At 30.3% G+C, this 13,954-nt stretch overlaps 1 protein-coding gene across 1 annotated transcript; it reads left to right on the top strand.

The window, feature by feature from the left end:
• The first annotated feature begins 42 nt into the window (after positions 1-42).
• Positions 43-12,857, top strand: LOC123298074 (retinal-specific phospholipid-transporting ATPase ABCA4-like). Its single transcript, XM_044879970.1, has 24 exons — positions 43-208; positions 280-398; positions 1,216-1,627; positions 1,687-1,827; positions 2,140-2,396; positions 2,457-2,573; positions 3,205-3,458; positions 3,523-3,705; positions 3,774-3,894; positions 4,418-4,747; positions 5,409-5,613; positions 5,827-6,040; positions 6,105-6,317; positions 7,004-7,519; positions 7,987-8,216; positions 8,276-8,643; positions 8,960-9,111; positions 9,234-9,443; positions 9,656-9,949; positions 10,021-10,270; positions 10,331-10,757; positions 11,022-11,451; positions 11,935-12,178; positions 12,696-12,857. The coding sequence occupies exons 1-24, from the start codon at positions 64-66 to the stop codon at positions 12,834-12,836; spliced, it is 5,973 nt and encodes a 1,990-aa protein (XP_044735905.1). The 5' UTR covers positions 43-63; the 3' UTR covers positions 12,837-12,857.
• Positions 12,858-13,954: the final 1,097 nt, after the last annotated feature.

Genomic DNA, 13,954 nt, shown 5'->3' with positions numbered 1-13,954 from the left:
GATTTAAATATTGTGGATCTTTTGGAAAGTATTTTACAATTTTTACAAAAATCATCTCAAGACATGCTTATACGTAGTTTGAATGCGATTAAAAATGATTTAAAACCATTAACTGAAAATTCTGTAATTGAAGATGATTTAGAAAATATTTCAAATGGTTTTCAAGCGGTATCAATTTTTGTTAAAGATGGTTTCATACCATGGACATGTAAGTCAACAGCGATGATTAAATTTGCCATATTAAAGTGTACAATATAAAATAATTATTTTCTGATTTAGATAATGTTTCGGATTTATTTAATGATTGGTCTGAAGTCTCTGACTATTTCAAAGATAATTTCAATTTGGATGAAGATAATTTAGAAGTTTTAAAGAATTCTCAATTAAACTTAAGGCCTGTAAGTAGTTTCATAAATTTGAATTAATTTTCAATAAACATGACCTAAATATGACATAATACAGAAGTGATAGATCCATCATAATTATAGCCATTACTTAGCCTATTATAAATTTGGATAAAATAACATTGTGAAACTGTGATGGAAAAGGCGAATCGAGAAGATAATTTCATCTGAAATATTTTATTTACTGATGAATCACCTTTTCCATTATATAGAAAACATAATCCATCTGTTATGCGATATTGGTCTCAGACAAATCAGCATCCTCGAACTCAGTTTCCACAGAAACTGAATGTTTAGGCTGGAATATTGGATGGCCATATTATAGGACTATTCTTCATTGACGGATATTTGGATTCTCAAAAATATTTGGGGTTGTTACAAAATAATATATTGCCAAATGTTAGAGCTCTTTATAATTTAGACCTGGAAAAATTTTTCCAGGAATATCTTATGATAATGGTTTTTGAACCTTCAAGAGACCAGCCAGATATATCTCCAAACGACTGTTTTTGTGGGGTTTTTTCAAAACACAGATCTATTCTATCAAATAAGGCAAAGAATTGTTGAAAATTGTGGGAATATTTCTCCTCAGGTGCTAGAAAATACCCGAGCAGATTTTTACAATCGATTCAGATATTTTTTAGCAAATAATGGAGAAATATTCGAACAATTGGTTTAACTTTTTTTTTGTGGGAATTCTTTTTTCCCTTCTCATTTATGGAAGGTATAAGAGAGTAAAAGACGAAAATATAAAATTCTTTTCTCACAACAACTTTATGTAGGATCTCATGTTTACGTAAATTTATTCTAGATATTAATGGAAGAAAAACGTCTACTCAACTTGAAGGGTTATTTATGTGATGCCCAAAAATATAATGATATGTTACTATCCAATTCCGAAAACAAAACACAATTATATAAGAAATTAAGTGAAGCATATTGTAACTTAGATCGAAATCAGACTAAGCAATTATACACATTTTTAATACAACATCTAAATATTTCAACATTATTCGATTCGTTTATTCAAACTACAATGAATAATATCCTATCAAAAGCAAATATTACTCAAGATGAAATAAAGGAGATATTTTCTAATTTAAAAGAAATGAAAGATTTAATACCAAAATTACAAGAAAAATTTAAAAATGTCACCAAGATATTTAACAAAAATAAAACAGCGCCACAAAGTGCCGCATTAGTTGCTGAAGAATCTGACAATGGTTGGTTTTATTAGTTTTGTAAATTATAGAATGATTCTAGATTTAATTTTGATTTTCAGGCGTAGATTTTCTAGCTGATGCTAGTACACTAATTTGTGGACGCCCGCTGATTCAAACTGATATGCATGTCTTAAAAGCTCTGTCTGTGAATACAGAACCGCTAAAAGTCATTAACCCAGAAGATTATAACGATTTACCAAGTAAGTATTCAGTTTTAACATTAAAGTAACAAGCAAAAATAAATGTCTTCCCACCTTATACACGGTCTAGTTTTTAAAATTATTAAAGGCTCCTGAAGAATGACATCCATTTCCGTACGCAGGAACGATCCAAGTAGAGGGAGGGGGGCAATAAAAACCGGAACTCTTTTTTTCTAGCAAGAGAACATTTTATTATGTCAAATTATCCAAATGTGATAGTCAGTCACTAATTTTTCTTCTGCGACATCCTAAATTCCTAAAAAACTATCAAATCACCAACTCATACTAAAATTGAAAAAAAAAATTTTCCAGCTCCTTTTTGTAAAGAACTCTATGTAAATATCCTTCAAATGGAAGCTGGTAAAATACTTTGGACATATTTAAAACCAATAGTTCGTGGTAGAATTGTATATTCACCAAAAACAATCATAACTGATAATATTATGAATGCAGCCAATTTTACTTTTAATGAAATTTTCGAATTTGAAAAAATGCTTTTACATTTATCAAGTGGTTCAAATTCTGTTAAAAAATTGATTCACAATCGTAAAGCTGTGCAAGAATTAGAGGTAAGTAAATTTGAATTTTCATTTTTTTAATGGCATATTTTTATGAAAATTTAATTTTAGGTATCCATAAAAACTCCAATGATGGCAGATTTATTATCAATGGTCTTAGGTGATGAAAATATTAACTTAGAAGAAATGAAATTACAACAAATTATTGAAGAATTTCAAGGTTCTGAGGTAAGCAAAAATAAAAAATTTAATTACAATCAATATATTAACCATCTGGTATAAATTTTCTATGACATCTCATTACATTTATAGTAGCTTAACTCCAAATAGTATATCTATAAACCACTGTAGTAGGGGACGATGTCCTATAATGATCCCCTTAACAAAAAATGTAATTTATAGGCAAACTATTCGAGATATGTATAACGTCGAAATATTTTTGGTTTCTTTATTCAATTGTTGCAATATTGGGATGCCAATTTCCAGTATCTCCTAATATTGATTAATGCGATCTCAGAGAATTGAAATGTTTTTATTTACATTTACAAAGATATATCATTCGCAAAAAGTTGTCGTTAAAGCAATTAGCAAATTAAGATGCGTCAACCTTGAGGTATTACAAAGTTTAATTTCGCCCCGGACAATTTAAGTTCTATTATTCAACAATGATTTAAACTAATAAACAAATAACGATGTATGATTGATCGAGATCAATTCCTAAAGAATTAATTGAAACTCTAAAATGAGGACGTTATCATATCAGCTTTCCATTTTTAGTCTGATTAAAGACTATTTAGTTTAAATATGGATAAATAATTGTAATTAATAAATAAACTTGATTTGCAATTTTTGTTTCTAGAAAATGATGAACTTCGTAAATATTACTCACGAATTAATGAAATGTATTCGTAAAGATCGAATGGTTGGTGTTAACGATGAAACAGAACTGGAAAATTTAGCATTAAGTTTATCAAATAAAAGAGAGTTAATTGGAGCTGTTGTATTTACTGAAATAATTCCAAATTCAAATAACAACCTAGTTCCAAAAAGTGTTAAATATAAAATTCGTATGGATGTAGATGATGTCCCATCGACAAATCGACTTCGAGATTTGTGAGTACATGAAAAAAATGTGCAAATTATAGTTAATTTATTATTATGAAATATACTCTTGTAGATATTGGTCACCAGGAGCTGAAGCTGATTTTATAGAAGATTTACGATACTTCCGTGGATTCATACAAATACAAAATATGCTTGATCAAGGAATTATTGGTTTACAATCAAAAAATAATAATACCGAGAATAAATACGAAATTTATACACAACAATTTCCGTATGCTTGTTGGAGAAAAGACTCGTAAGTTGTGTAAACTATCCTTATACGTATTACTTAAAAATGAATTAACACAAATGTTTTAAAAACAGATTTGTTTGGTCTTTATATGCATCACAAGGTTTTCAAGCTTGCTTTTTCTTGGCTTTAATTGGTATGGTTGGAACCTCTATACGGTATTTGATTAAAGAACGAGAAACTCGAAATACATCGGTAAGTTTTCTTTAAGTATGCTTAGCTGTAGCTTAATTTTTACCAAAATCACTTAATTTATGACCTGATGGTTATACTTTCGAAATTTAGAACTTAAACAAAAGAGTTTGATGGGGGGTATCGTGTTCTGACATCAAATTCGACCTAGTTCTTCGGGTTTCTTTAATAGCCAATTTAGATCCTCCAGGTGGCAGAAACGTTATAAGTCCAAATCATTATACTAGCTGCTTTAATGAATTGCTGAAAATCGTTCAGGCCGTTGGTTGAATGACGCCGTTTAGTAAAAAGGCTGTTAATTGAACAGTTAACTAAGGTAGTAGTAGGCTGCAACATACACACTACGTCTAAGTATGTACAGGAACATTCCTGTTTGTCACAAATAGTGTATGTACATATGAGCATGTTTTTATTAACTTGACTATAATGGCTGGCTGTACTACCTTAAACAATAAATGAATTTTGATCAAAATAAATGTCTATCCAAAATTCCTGATATATTTAAAAATAATTTTTCAAATTTCAGCTAATGAAGATAATGGGTCTTCGTATGGGTGTACATTACATTTCATGGTTTATTTCATCAATAATTGAAATGACCATACTAATGACAATCAGCTATTTTATGTTCGTATACGGAGATGTGTTCCCATATTCAAATTTACTTATTGTCTACGTATTCTTATTATCCTATGGATTTTCCGTTATAATGTTTTCGTATATGTTTTCACCGCTATTTAAAGCGGCGAGTGCAGCATCAATCACTGTTGTCATGTTATATTATTTAACATATATGCCATATATTATATCGTATACATGTGAAGCTGTCTTATCATTATGGCAAAAAGTTATTATTGTAAGTAATAATATTTTTATTCAAGTTTTAATTAAATCTATTGTTTCAATTGACCTAAAATATTGTTTCTGGTTTTGAGCGACAATTATTATTATCTCATCAATTATTAGAATCGAAAGTCGATATCTCGTGATATACATAGGTACTGAAATTAATTCCCTATCCTCAATTTTAATAAAACACATTTTAATTTTGAACTTCGGAGAGTTCCATTGTTTTTAATTAAAATTGAATAAAATATTTTAAATTGTTATCTATTCGATAATTGAATATAAAATTTAGCCAGTACTGTCAAAATCAATCCTGGAAATAAAAGTATAAATCTTGGACATTACAAGCCAGGGGACATTTCTGCCTCCAGTCAGTTGAAGGCCGGACTATGTAATCATTATTTTGCAATTTGTTATTAAAACCAAAAACAAGTATAAGTTAACTAAATCCGAATAAAGATTCGACCTTTTTTGTTTCATTACATCAAAATACGTCTTTATCAAAAACTTAGTCGTTTTTCATCAACCCCTCTAAAAATCGCAAAAACAATTGCCGCCAAAAAGGCACGGGCAATGTAATATTTAACTCCATCATATTGAGTGAAAATAAACATAACATTTATAATTTTTTAATAAAAATTTTTCTAAATATTAATTTTCTTTCGATTTAGAATTTGTTTATGTCAAGCGCCTTTAGTACAAGTGTATTATATATGTTACGATATGAAGTCCAAACAATTGGTATTAATTCGGATACATTTTGGACGTCACCATTACAAGGTGATAACATGAATTTTGGTATAAGTTTCTTCTTAGTCATACTTGATGGTATCTTATACGGAATTATTGGATATATCTTAACAAAATATTTGACAGGTAAGCTTGTTCGTAGTCCAATTTTCGTAATATGTGGTAGCTTATAAATTCTCGATCACAAAAGTGTAAGAACGAAACTTCAGGGCCTGATCACACGTTTAATAAGAATTCCTCAAAAGTTTGGAAACTGTTTTTCTTGGAAAGAATGAATTTATTTGAATAAACTATAAAATAAATGCTTACGAGTTAATTTTCGATTTAACAAATTTTTAGATATTCCAAATATAAAAACAACAGCCATCGTCGCCCATAGTCAAGCAAATTCAACTTCAAATGCAATTCCAGCAAGCGTTGGTGTTGTTATACAAAATATTACTAAAGTTTACAATACGGGAAAAGTTGCATTAGACAATGTTAATATACAATTATATAAAGGGCAAATAACAACACTACTGGGACAAAACGGAGCTGGAAAAACAACATTAATGTAAGAAAAATTATTTTGTATGATATTCTTTCAAAGTTTATTTTATTTAATTTTTAATTTTTAGCAATATACTAACAGGAATGGCATCTCCAACTAAAGGACAAATTATTATTAATGATCCAACTTATTCCAATTTGAAACTTAAACGACAATATTTGGGTGTTTGTCCTCAATTTTCAATACTTTTAGATACATTAACTACAAGAGAACATTTAATGTTTTATGCTCAGCTAAAATCTGAGCTACCTGCAAAAGATGTCGAAGAGGGTGTTGATAGGTAAGCTAATATGAAATAAGCTTTTAATATTAATACCAATATTGTAATAAAATACTTGCAGAGTTTCCAATGTTGATCAGTAAATTACACTTTAGAACTCCTTAATAATAAGTTCGTGGCGTCTGAGCTCGGTAGAATCCTATAGCTTTATCCGCTTTTAATAGCATCTCTTACCCATCTGTTTCTCGGGTGGCAGGTCGTTCTCAAGAAGGGCACAGAGGACTCTTGGTCTAGGTTCTAGGGAACCACTTGCGGTACCCCTCTTTTTGTTATTATTAGTTAAACCTCGACGTCAATATTTGAACTTTATCTTTCCTCACACTATCGATTTGAAATTTTCCTTCACACTATCGCGAAGTAACACGCAATTGGGCGAGGAAGGAAAATATGGACGTGATACTTTTAGTGTCTTGCTTGTACTCGCCCAACTTCGCAAAAAAGCGGTTTGTGTACCTGAGTCAAGGAAACTCTTGCCATTTCGATGTTAGCCATAGCAATGAGGTACTTGCGAAGTAAGACAAGAGTCTGGTGGTGAGTGAGTACTTTATTTCGTCTGGTTAAGTATAGTTAAGTATAATTTACCGAGTCAACATTATAATAATAACATTTCGAGGATTAATATAATAAAATTTGTATGGTGACCAAGTTGTTCAAGTTCAACTTACTTAAAAAATTTTTCTTTCTAGTTTAATTGAATCCATGGGTTTGGGCCTACTGGCAAATGAACCAGTTCAAAAATTATCAGAAGGAACACGACGACGTGTATCTGTTGCGATTGCATTTACCTATGGACCCAGTCTAGTTGTATTGGATGAACCAAGTAGTGGCGTAGATCCGGTTGCCAGACGTCAAATATGGGATTTAATTATAAAGCATAAGAAGAATCGTACAATTTTATTAACAACACATCATTTTGATGAAGCCGATTTATTGAGTGATCGTATTATAATTTTGCATAAAGGAAAAATTCATTGTTCCGGCACACCATTATATTTGAAAGAGAATTTTGGTAAAGGTTATCAATTGGATGTTACATATTATCCAGATAATGAAAAAATAGAATCAATTGAAACAAACCGGTCCAATGATTTATTAAAGGCATTAAAAGAAGCTGTCGAAAACATATCGGTTTTTGAAATTGTTGAAAGTAGCCGCATTATTTTTGATTTACCATTTTTAACTAGTTCTGGTGTACCCAACAAGTAAGTTTTAATTTATATAATATTAACGGTATTAGGTAGTAAGAATACTCCCGAGAATTATATACAAAAACACAATTTTTGACGAAATTTTACTTAATTCCTGTTCAAAATTTGCATCTCGTCATAGTGGCCATTTTTACAAGATTTGCGAACGGGTAATAAGATCTAGAAGTCAAATTTGAAGAATAAGGTGAATAAGGACCGTATTTCGAAGTAGAATTCATTCAGTTTTACCATCATTGCAATCGACATGTGACACGCTGCATTGCTTATTGAAAGAGCACTTTTTATCTACTTTATTTGTGGCCGTTTTTTCGTGATTTCTTCCATCAAACAAACTAGCAACGACATATAATGAATGAATTAGGGCCCGATCTAGCTATTTAGCCGCTCCGGGGAAAATAATATTTGCCACCCGTTTCTTCTCGAGAGAAAAATATGAAAACTATTATTGTTTTTTTTCGTAGTTTCGAGAAGACAGCACTTATTTTAGAACAACAAAAAAGTAAATTAGGTATTGAAGATTATGCATTTAATTGTACAACATTGGAAAAAGTATTTGTGGATATTTGTTGTAAGGCTGATATAATGGAAGACTCCGAACATACAAAATTAAATATAATACCAAATATTAATACGTCATCATTAGAGAATATTTATTTTGGTAATAATAAACCAAATTCAATTGCAGAAAATGGTAAGATGTTGCAACAAATTCAATTAAATAACGATTTTTAATTAAAAATTAACTTACAGATTTTAAATTAGCACCAAACAAAGAAATACTCACGCATAATCTAAAACACATCAATTCACATAAAACAAAATGGTACGATCAATTTATGCCACTATTTAAAAAACGTGCCATACATTATATCCATGATAAAAAGGCATTATTCTGTACGTTAGTTTTGCCTACACTAATTGCGGCAATTGCGATGGGTTTAACATTATTACGACCACCGACTGTTGATGAACCATCTATTGACTTAAATCCAAATCTTTATGATATGAGTACGAATTTCCTTAGCTACGATCCACATTTTATCTCGAGTGAAATTGGTGAAAACATTTTAAATGATTATGGTGAACATAAACCAAATTATTTGCTCAAATTGAATTATGTAAGTTAATATTTTTTTAGCCACTTTCAAGAAAAAATGTCCTTGTAAAACTTCGTAAAGTTATTGTTATGGGGATTTTCGAAATCGAAGTCGATAGAGTTTTTTCTTAAATTCTTTCCTGGTCGATAGACCGCGAACAAAAAAACGACTCGACATTCGGTCGAGTCGTTTCGAGTTGATCGAGTTTTAATTTTTTCTAACTTTTTTTTATGTTCGGAAATTATTCGTTTGAACCTCAAGGGTCGCACCAGACTCTACCCACAGTTTGTTTTAATTTGCGTTGGAAACTAATATTAATTTTTTATTTATTTTATAGACTTCACAAAATTGTGAATGTACTGATATGGGTCAAGTTTGTTTAAATAATGTTGACATTAAATATCCGAATCCAAAATTTGTTTATTTTTGGAATGAAAAGGAAGCTAGTAATTGGATTATTGAGACACAAAATAAATACATTGAAAAAAGGTAAGTTAATATTCATAACAGCTTCTTCTTTCTAAAAGTGGGATCAGTTAAAATCGACTCTCGAAATTAAAAAGGGAAAAGTTATTTGAGAATTGGTATAAACTTTTCATAACACTTTTTAGGTATGGAGGATGGTCAGTCAAATCATCAACGAATCAAAATTTTAATGAAACTTTAACCGTATGGTATAACAATAAAGGTCATCACTCAGCACCATCGTATACAAATCGTTTAAGCAATGCTATTTTGAAATCTGTTTGCGATGATTGTTCGATTTCCACATATTCGCATCCATTAAAATTTAATTTAGAACAATTAGGATCTGCTTCAATGTAAGTTCATTTTAAACCCTTTTCTTAAAAATTATTTTTTTCCTTGACAAATTCCATTTTTTATTAAATTATAATTCTACAAAGTGTTCGTTTTAGAATCTTTTTCCGTCCGTTTTTTCTCGGAAGAAAAAGTATTCTTGTATAAGCTTTGACAAAACTTTCTACTCACAGCATTAATTCTAGATTAATTTTGTAATTTTTTTCACCTTCAGTCGACAACATGTAGCAGATGTTGGAATTGCTTTGGTATTATTATGTGCCTATAGTTTGGCTATAACTTGTGGAGTTCTCTACATAATTGGCGAAAGGAAAAATGAAGAAAAACGTTTACAATACTTAAGTGGTGTATCACCAAATGTATATTGGATCGTCAGTTTCGTTTGGGATTATGCTATGTTTATTGTATGCATATTTTTATCTATGGGCGTTTATGAAATATTTAAATTACCAGTATTTACTGCCAGGCTTAATTTAGCCGGGCATTTAGCATTATTATTACTTTTAGGGTAAGCGAATTCAGTTTCCTTGTTGCATGCTATTTTATGGACTCATTTTTAATTAACTCTTTATCAAGTAGTTGGGGTATTATTCCATTAGTACATATTGGTGAGAAGTTTTTCAAAGATCCAAGTTTAGGATTTATAGCAATGTATTTTGTTAATGTTGCACTTGGAATAATTCCACAAATAGCTCTCTTGTTGATTGATATATTTGGACATGCAGAATGGGTCCGAGAATTACGTGATGTTTTGGGTAAAGTGTTCCTTTTGTTACCACAATTTGCTTTTGCTGATGGTGTATTAACGATTACTAAAAATGAAATACAGGTATTTATAAATTCTACTTTCATTTAATATTGATTTAATAATATTTTATTAAAATTTTAGGCTGAATTGCTGTCCAGATTCGGTGCTGATACCTATATATCTCCATTAAGCTGGGAATTATTAGGAATCAATTACGTTTGCCTTTTCGTATATGGCATATTAGCATTTATTATAAACTTATTAATTGAAAATAAGTACACAGCGTTCCAAAATAAAAAGAAACAAAATTTCCCAATGAAATCAAAATATTTATTAGAAACAGTAAATCTTCGCAAGGAATTCAAATGTTCAGATGGTATTCGTGTGGCCGTGGATTCGTTATCATTAAAAATACCACCTGGCCAATGTTTTGGATTATTAGGTGTAAATGGTGCTGGAAAATCTACAACATTTAAAATGTTAACCACAGAGTTAACATCCACTTCGGGTGATATTTTAATTGAAGATGAATCAATTGGAAATGGACCGTTAACATCTGGAAAATTAGGTTATTATTGAAAAATTTCAAATCGCTCCAATGTCTAGATTAATTTGTACTTTATTATTAAATATTTCGGCTACAATGTATTCATCATTAGACAATTTTAATTTTTCGCCAGAGAGATAAGTTATTCGTCGATAATTTGATGACACTTTCATAGCTATTTTTTTGTTTGTACCATTAGTTGTTCATTTTTTAAAATTGGTTTAGAAATTTGAGACGAATTTGAAAATTTAATTCTAATATTATTAATTATCTTCGATTTAATAGGTTATTGTTCACAAATGAATTCAATGGATCCAAAATTAACTGTATGGCAATCATTAGAATTGTATTCGAAATTAAAGGATATATCAAATATCAATGATGAAATACACAGTTCTCTTGAATTATTTGGATTAACACCATATATTGATCAACAATTTGAGAATTTAAGTGGCGGTAATAAACGTAAATTATGTGCAGCTGTTGCCATGTTAGGTAATTCACCAGTTATTTTAATGGATGAACCCACCAGTGGAATGGATCCAGCTGCCAGATCATTAATTGCTAAAGCAATTGATGATGTTACAAGAAAGAATCGATCGGTTATTTTAACGTCACATAGTATGGAAGAGTGTGAGGCGTTATGTTCCGAAGTAGCTATATTAATTGAGGGTAAAATTCATTGTATAGGTTCACCACAATCATTAAAAGTGAGGTGAGTACAATGAAATATTTTGGCTAATTGGGAAGACACGTTAATTAATGTCAGTCGTCTATGATTTTAACTTCCTTACTAGTCTCGAACAGGACTACCAGGTCAGTACGAAGAGTATTCCGTACGTCGGATACTTATCTGTTGATGTTCAAGGCAGCACCCGGTAGTCTTGACGGTCTTGAACGTCGTTATGCCGCCGTTGCCACGCCGCTGAATGGATAGTACAATAATTCAATCTCATTCATTCCCGAATCGCTGTATTTCATTTAATGGAACGGCGCCCAGTCAGGCTCGATGGATAAAGCGGTAATTGCAAAATCGAGTAATACACTGATAAATGAGACACAACTAAGGGCGAAACAACTGGGCCATATGCCTAAAAGATCCCTAAATCGGTTCCATGTGCTAATCCATGTGTCTCCCCTACTAACCCTTTACTATATATTCTTAAGAACCTATAATAAAGTATTCGTAACCTTACAGATTTGGTGGAGGTTATTTAATCTCAATAAGATTAAGACAAGAAAATCAAACATATGAATTAAATACATTAATGTCAAAACATTTTCCAAATTCAAAAATTGAAAATCAACAGTATTGTACAAGTCAATTTTTAATACCAACAAACACAACGACATTACCAAGTTATATATTTAATAGAATGAATTTAATTTCACGAACATTAGACATCACGGATTATTCAATTGTTCGAAGTACATTAGATCAAGTAAGTGCTTAAATATTCTTAAATTTTCAATATATTTATACTATTTTTTAAGATAGTTTTTTGATATCCAAATATTTTAAGAGAGAACACCCATCTAAAATAGGGCCACGCAATTTTAAAACATCATGTACATCTATTTATTCAACGCTCACTGAATCCCAGTTTAAGCCTGTGTTCGTAGTTTTTTAAGCCACCCATCCATGGTAAAGTGATTTTCCCTATAGGGCTTTTCATTTTAAAATCACGATTCACATTTGTTTCGTACTAAATGATTTATAGCCAATGTGATAAAATGAATAACAAATATCTTCTATCTTAGTCTTACTTATTGCTGTCAGTACGAAAAAAAAAACTTTGCACTTGCGCTTATGACATGATGAAAAAGCCTATTAACCAGTATTATACTGATTTTAAATAACAAACTTTATGACTCTACCATTTTTTACATCTTAAATCCTTAACTGATATTAAACACTTACGCACAAAACATATCTAACGAAATTTTGTTTATTTGCAGGTATTCATAAATTTAGTACATTCCCAATCATCGAATGATTTAGAAAATAATGATATAGGATCATCTACGGATGGTATTAGTATGTCATCTTTTACGAACAAAACATATCAACAGGACAATGTGACTGTTAGTCGATTGTGATAATATTTTTTAGTAATTAATTAGGACTTTTTTAAATTTAGTAATTTTTTATAATTTATTGTATCATATTTTTGTATATAAAAATTTCTATTTTTAATAAAAATATATTACGTTTTTTAATTAATTGTTTTTTTATAGAAATTTGAAATTTAACTAGAATGAGATGCAGAGTTTCAACATAATTATAATATTGGCAATAAGGGCATACTTTCAGTGTTAGTAAATAGACCTTTTTCATGAAAAACAGAAATGCTTTTTGATAATGTTTTATGAAAATATAGGTTCAGACTTCCTGAGTAGTAGTCGAAGTCTCAATAATGTAAACCATCTGACCAACAATATTTATCATATTATGTGTTAATAGTGGAAATAAGGCATGGGAGCCGGTGGAAAATGTTTATCTGAGTATACCCAACAAAATCATATTCGTGCGAGCTTGTGCATTTCTTCCTCCTCCTCACAGTGACATCTCCTGCAGTAGCCATGGTATACTGTCAGGCCTAAGCGTTCAGTTTTATAAGCTCTTCGGAACGCCTACGATTATACTCAGGCCATACTTGCCTTATAGTACCACAAGTACGTTCCTCTCTCCATCTAAGATTGGCTTTTTTTAAGGTATCCTCTTTGAGGAGCAACTTGCAGTTCGCAAATGTTACAGATGTCTAGTGATGCTTGTGTTTGGTAACATTGTGCGTTTTCTAGCAAGCTCGTCGGCTTCGCAATTTCCCAGAATGTCTCTGTGTCCAGGTATCCATACCAAGTTTACATAAATTTGTTCCGCCAGCTCGTTTAAGGACATTCGGCAGTCCAGTACTATTAACTTTGAGAGCCTATTTTTGTAAATAAGAAAACATATGTAATAATTAATATGTTGTTTATTATATAATTGAATTACAATTAACATTGCTATAAAAATAAATATTAAAATGAACGAACTAGGCAATTTTTTTTTTTTTTCCCAAATATAAATAATTTTGACATTTAATTATTGTAGCAATTACAAATATTAAAAGTAATAAATACAAAAAGTGAAAAGTACTTTTTTTAATTTTAATCATACAAAATTTACTTCTATCCACTTTTTAGTATCTCTACGTTCATTCATATCAGTCAGTTAG

This window comes from Chrysoperla carnea, chromosome 4 (genome assembly GCF_905475395.1).
Source record: "Chrysoperla carnea chromosome 4, inChrCarn1.1, whole genome shotgun sequence".
Classification (NCBI taxonomy): domain Eukaryota; kingdom Metazoa; phylum Arthropoda; class Insecta; order Neuroptera; family Chrysopidae; genus Chrysoperla; species Chrysoperla carnea.
This window is presented reverse-complemented; position numbering and strand designations above follow the sequence as displayed.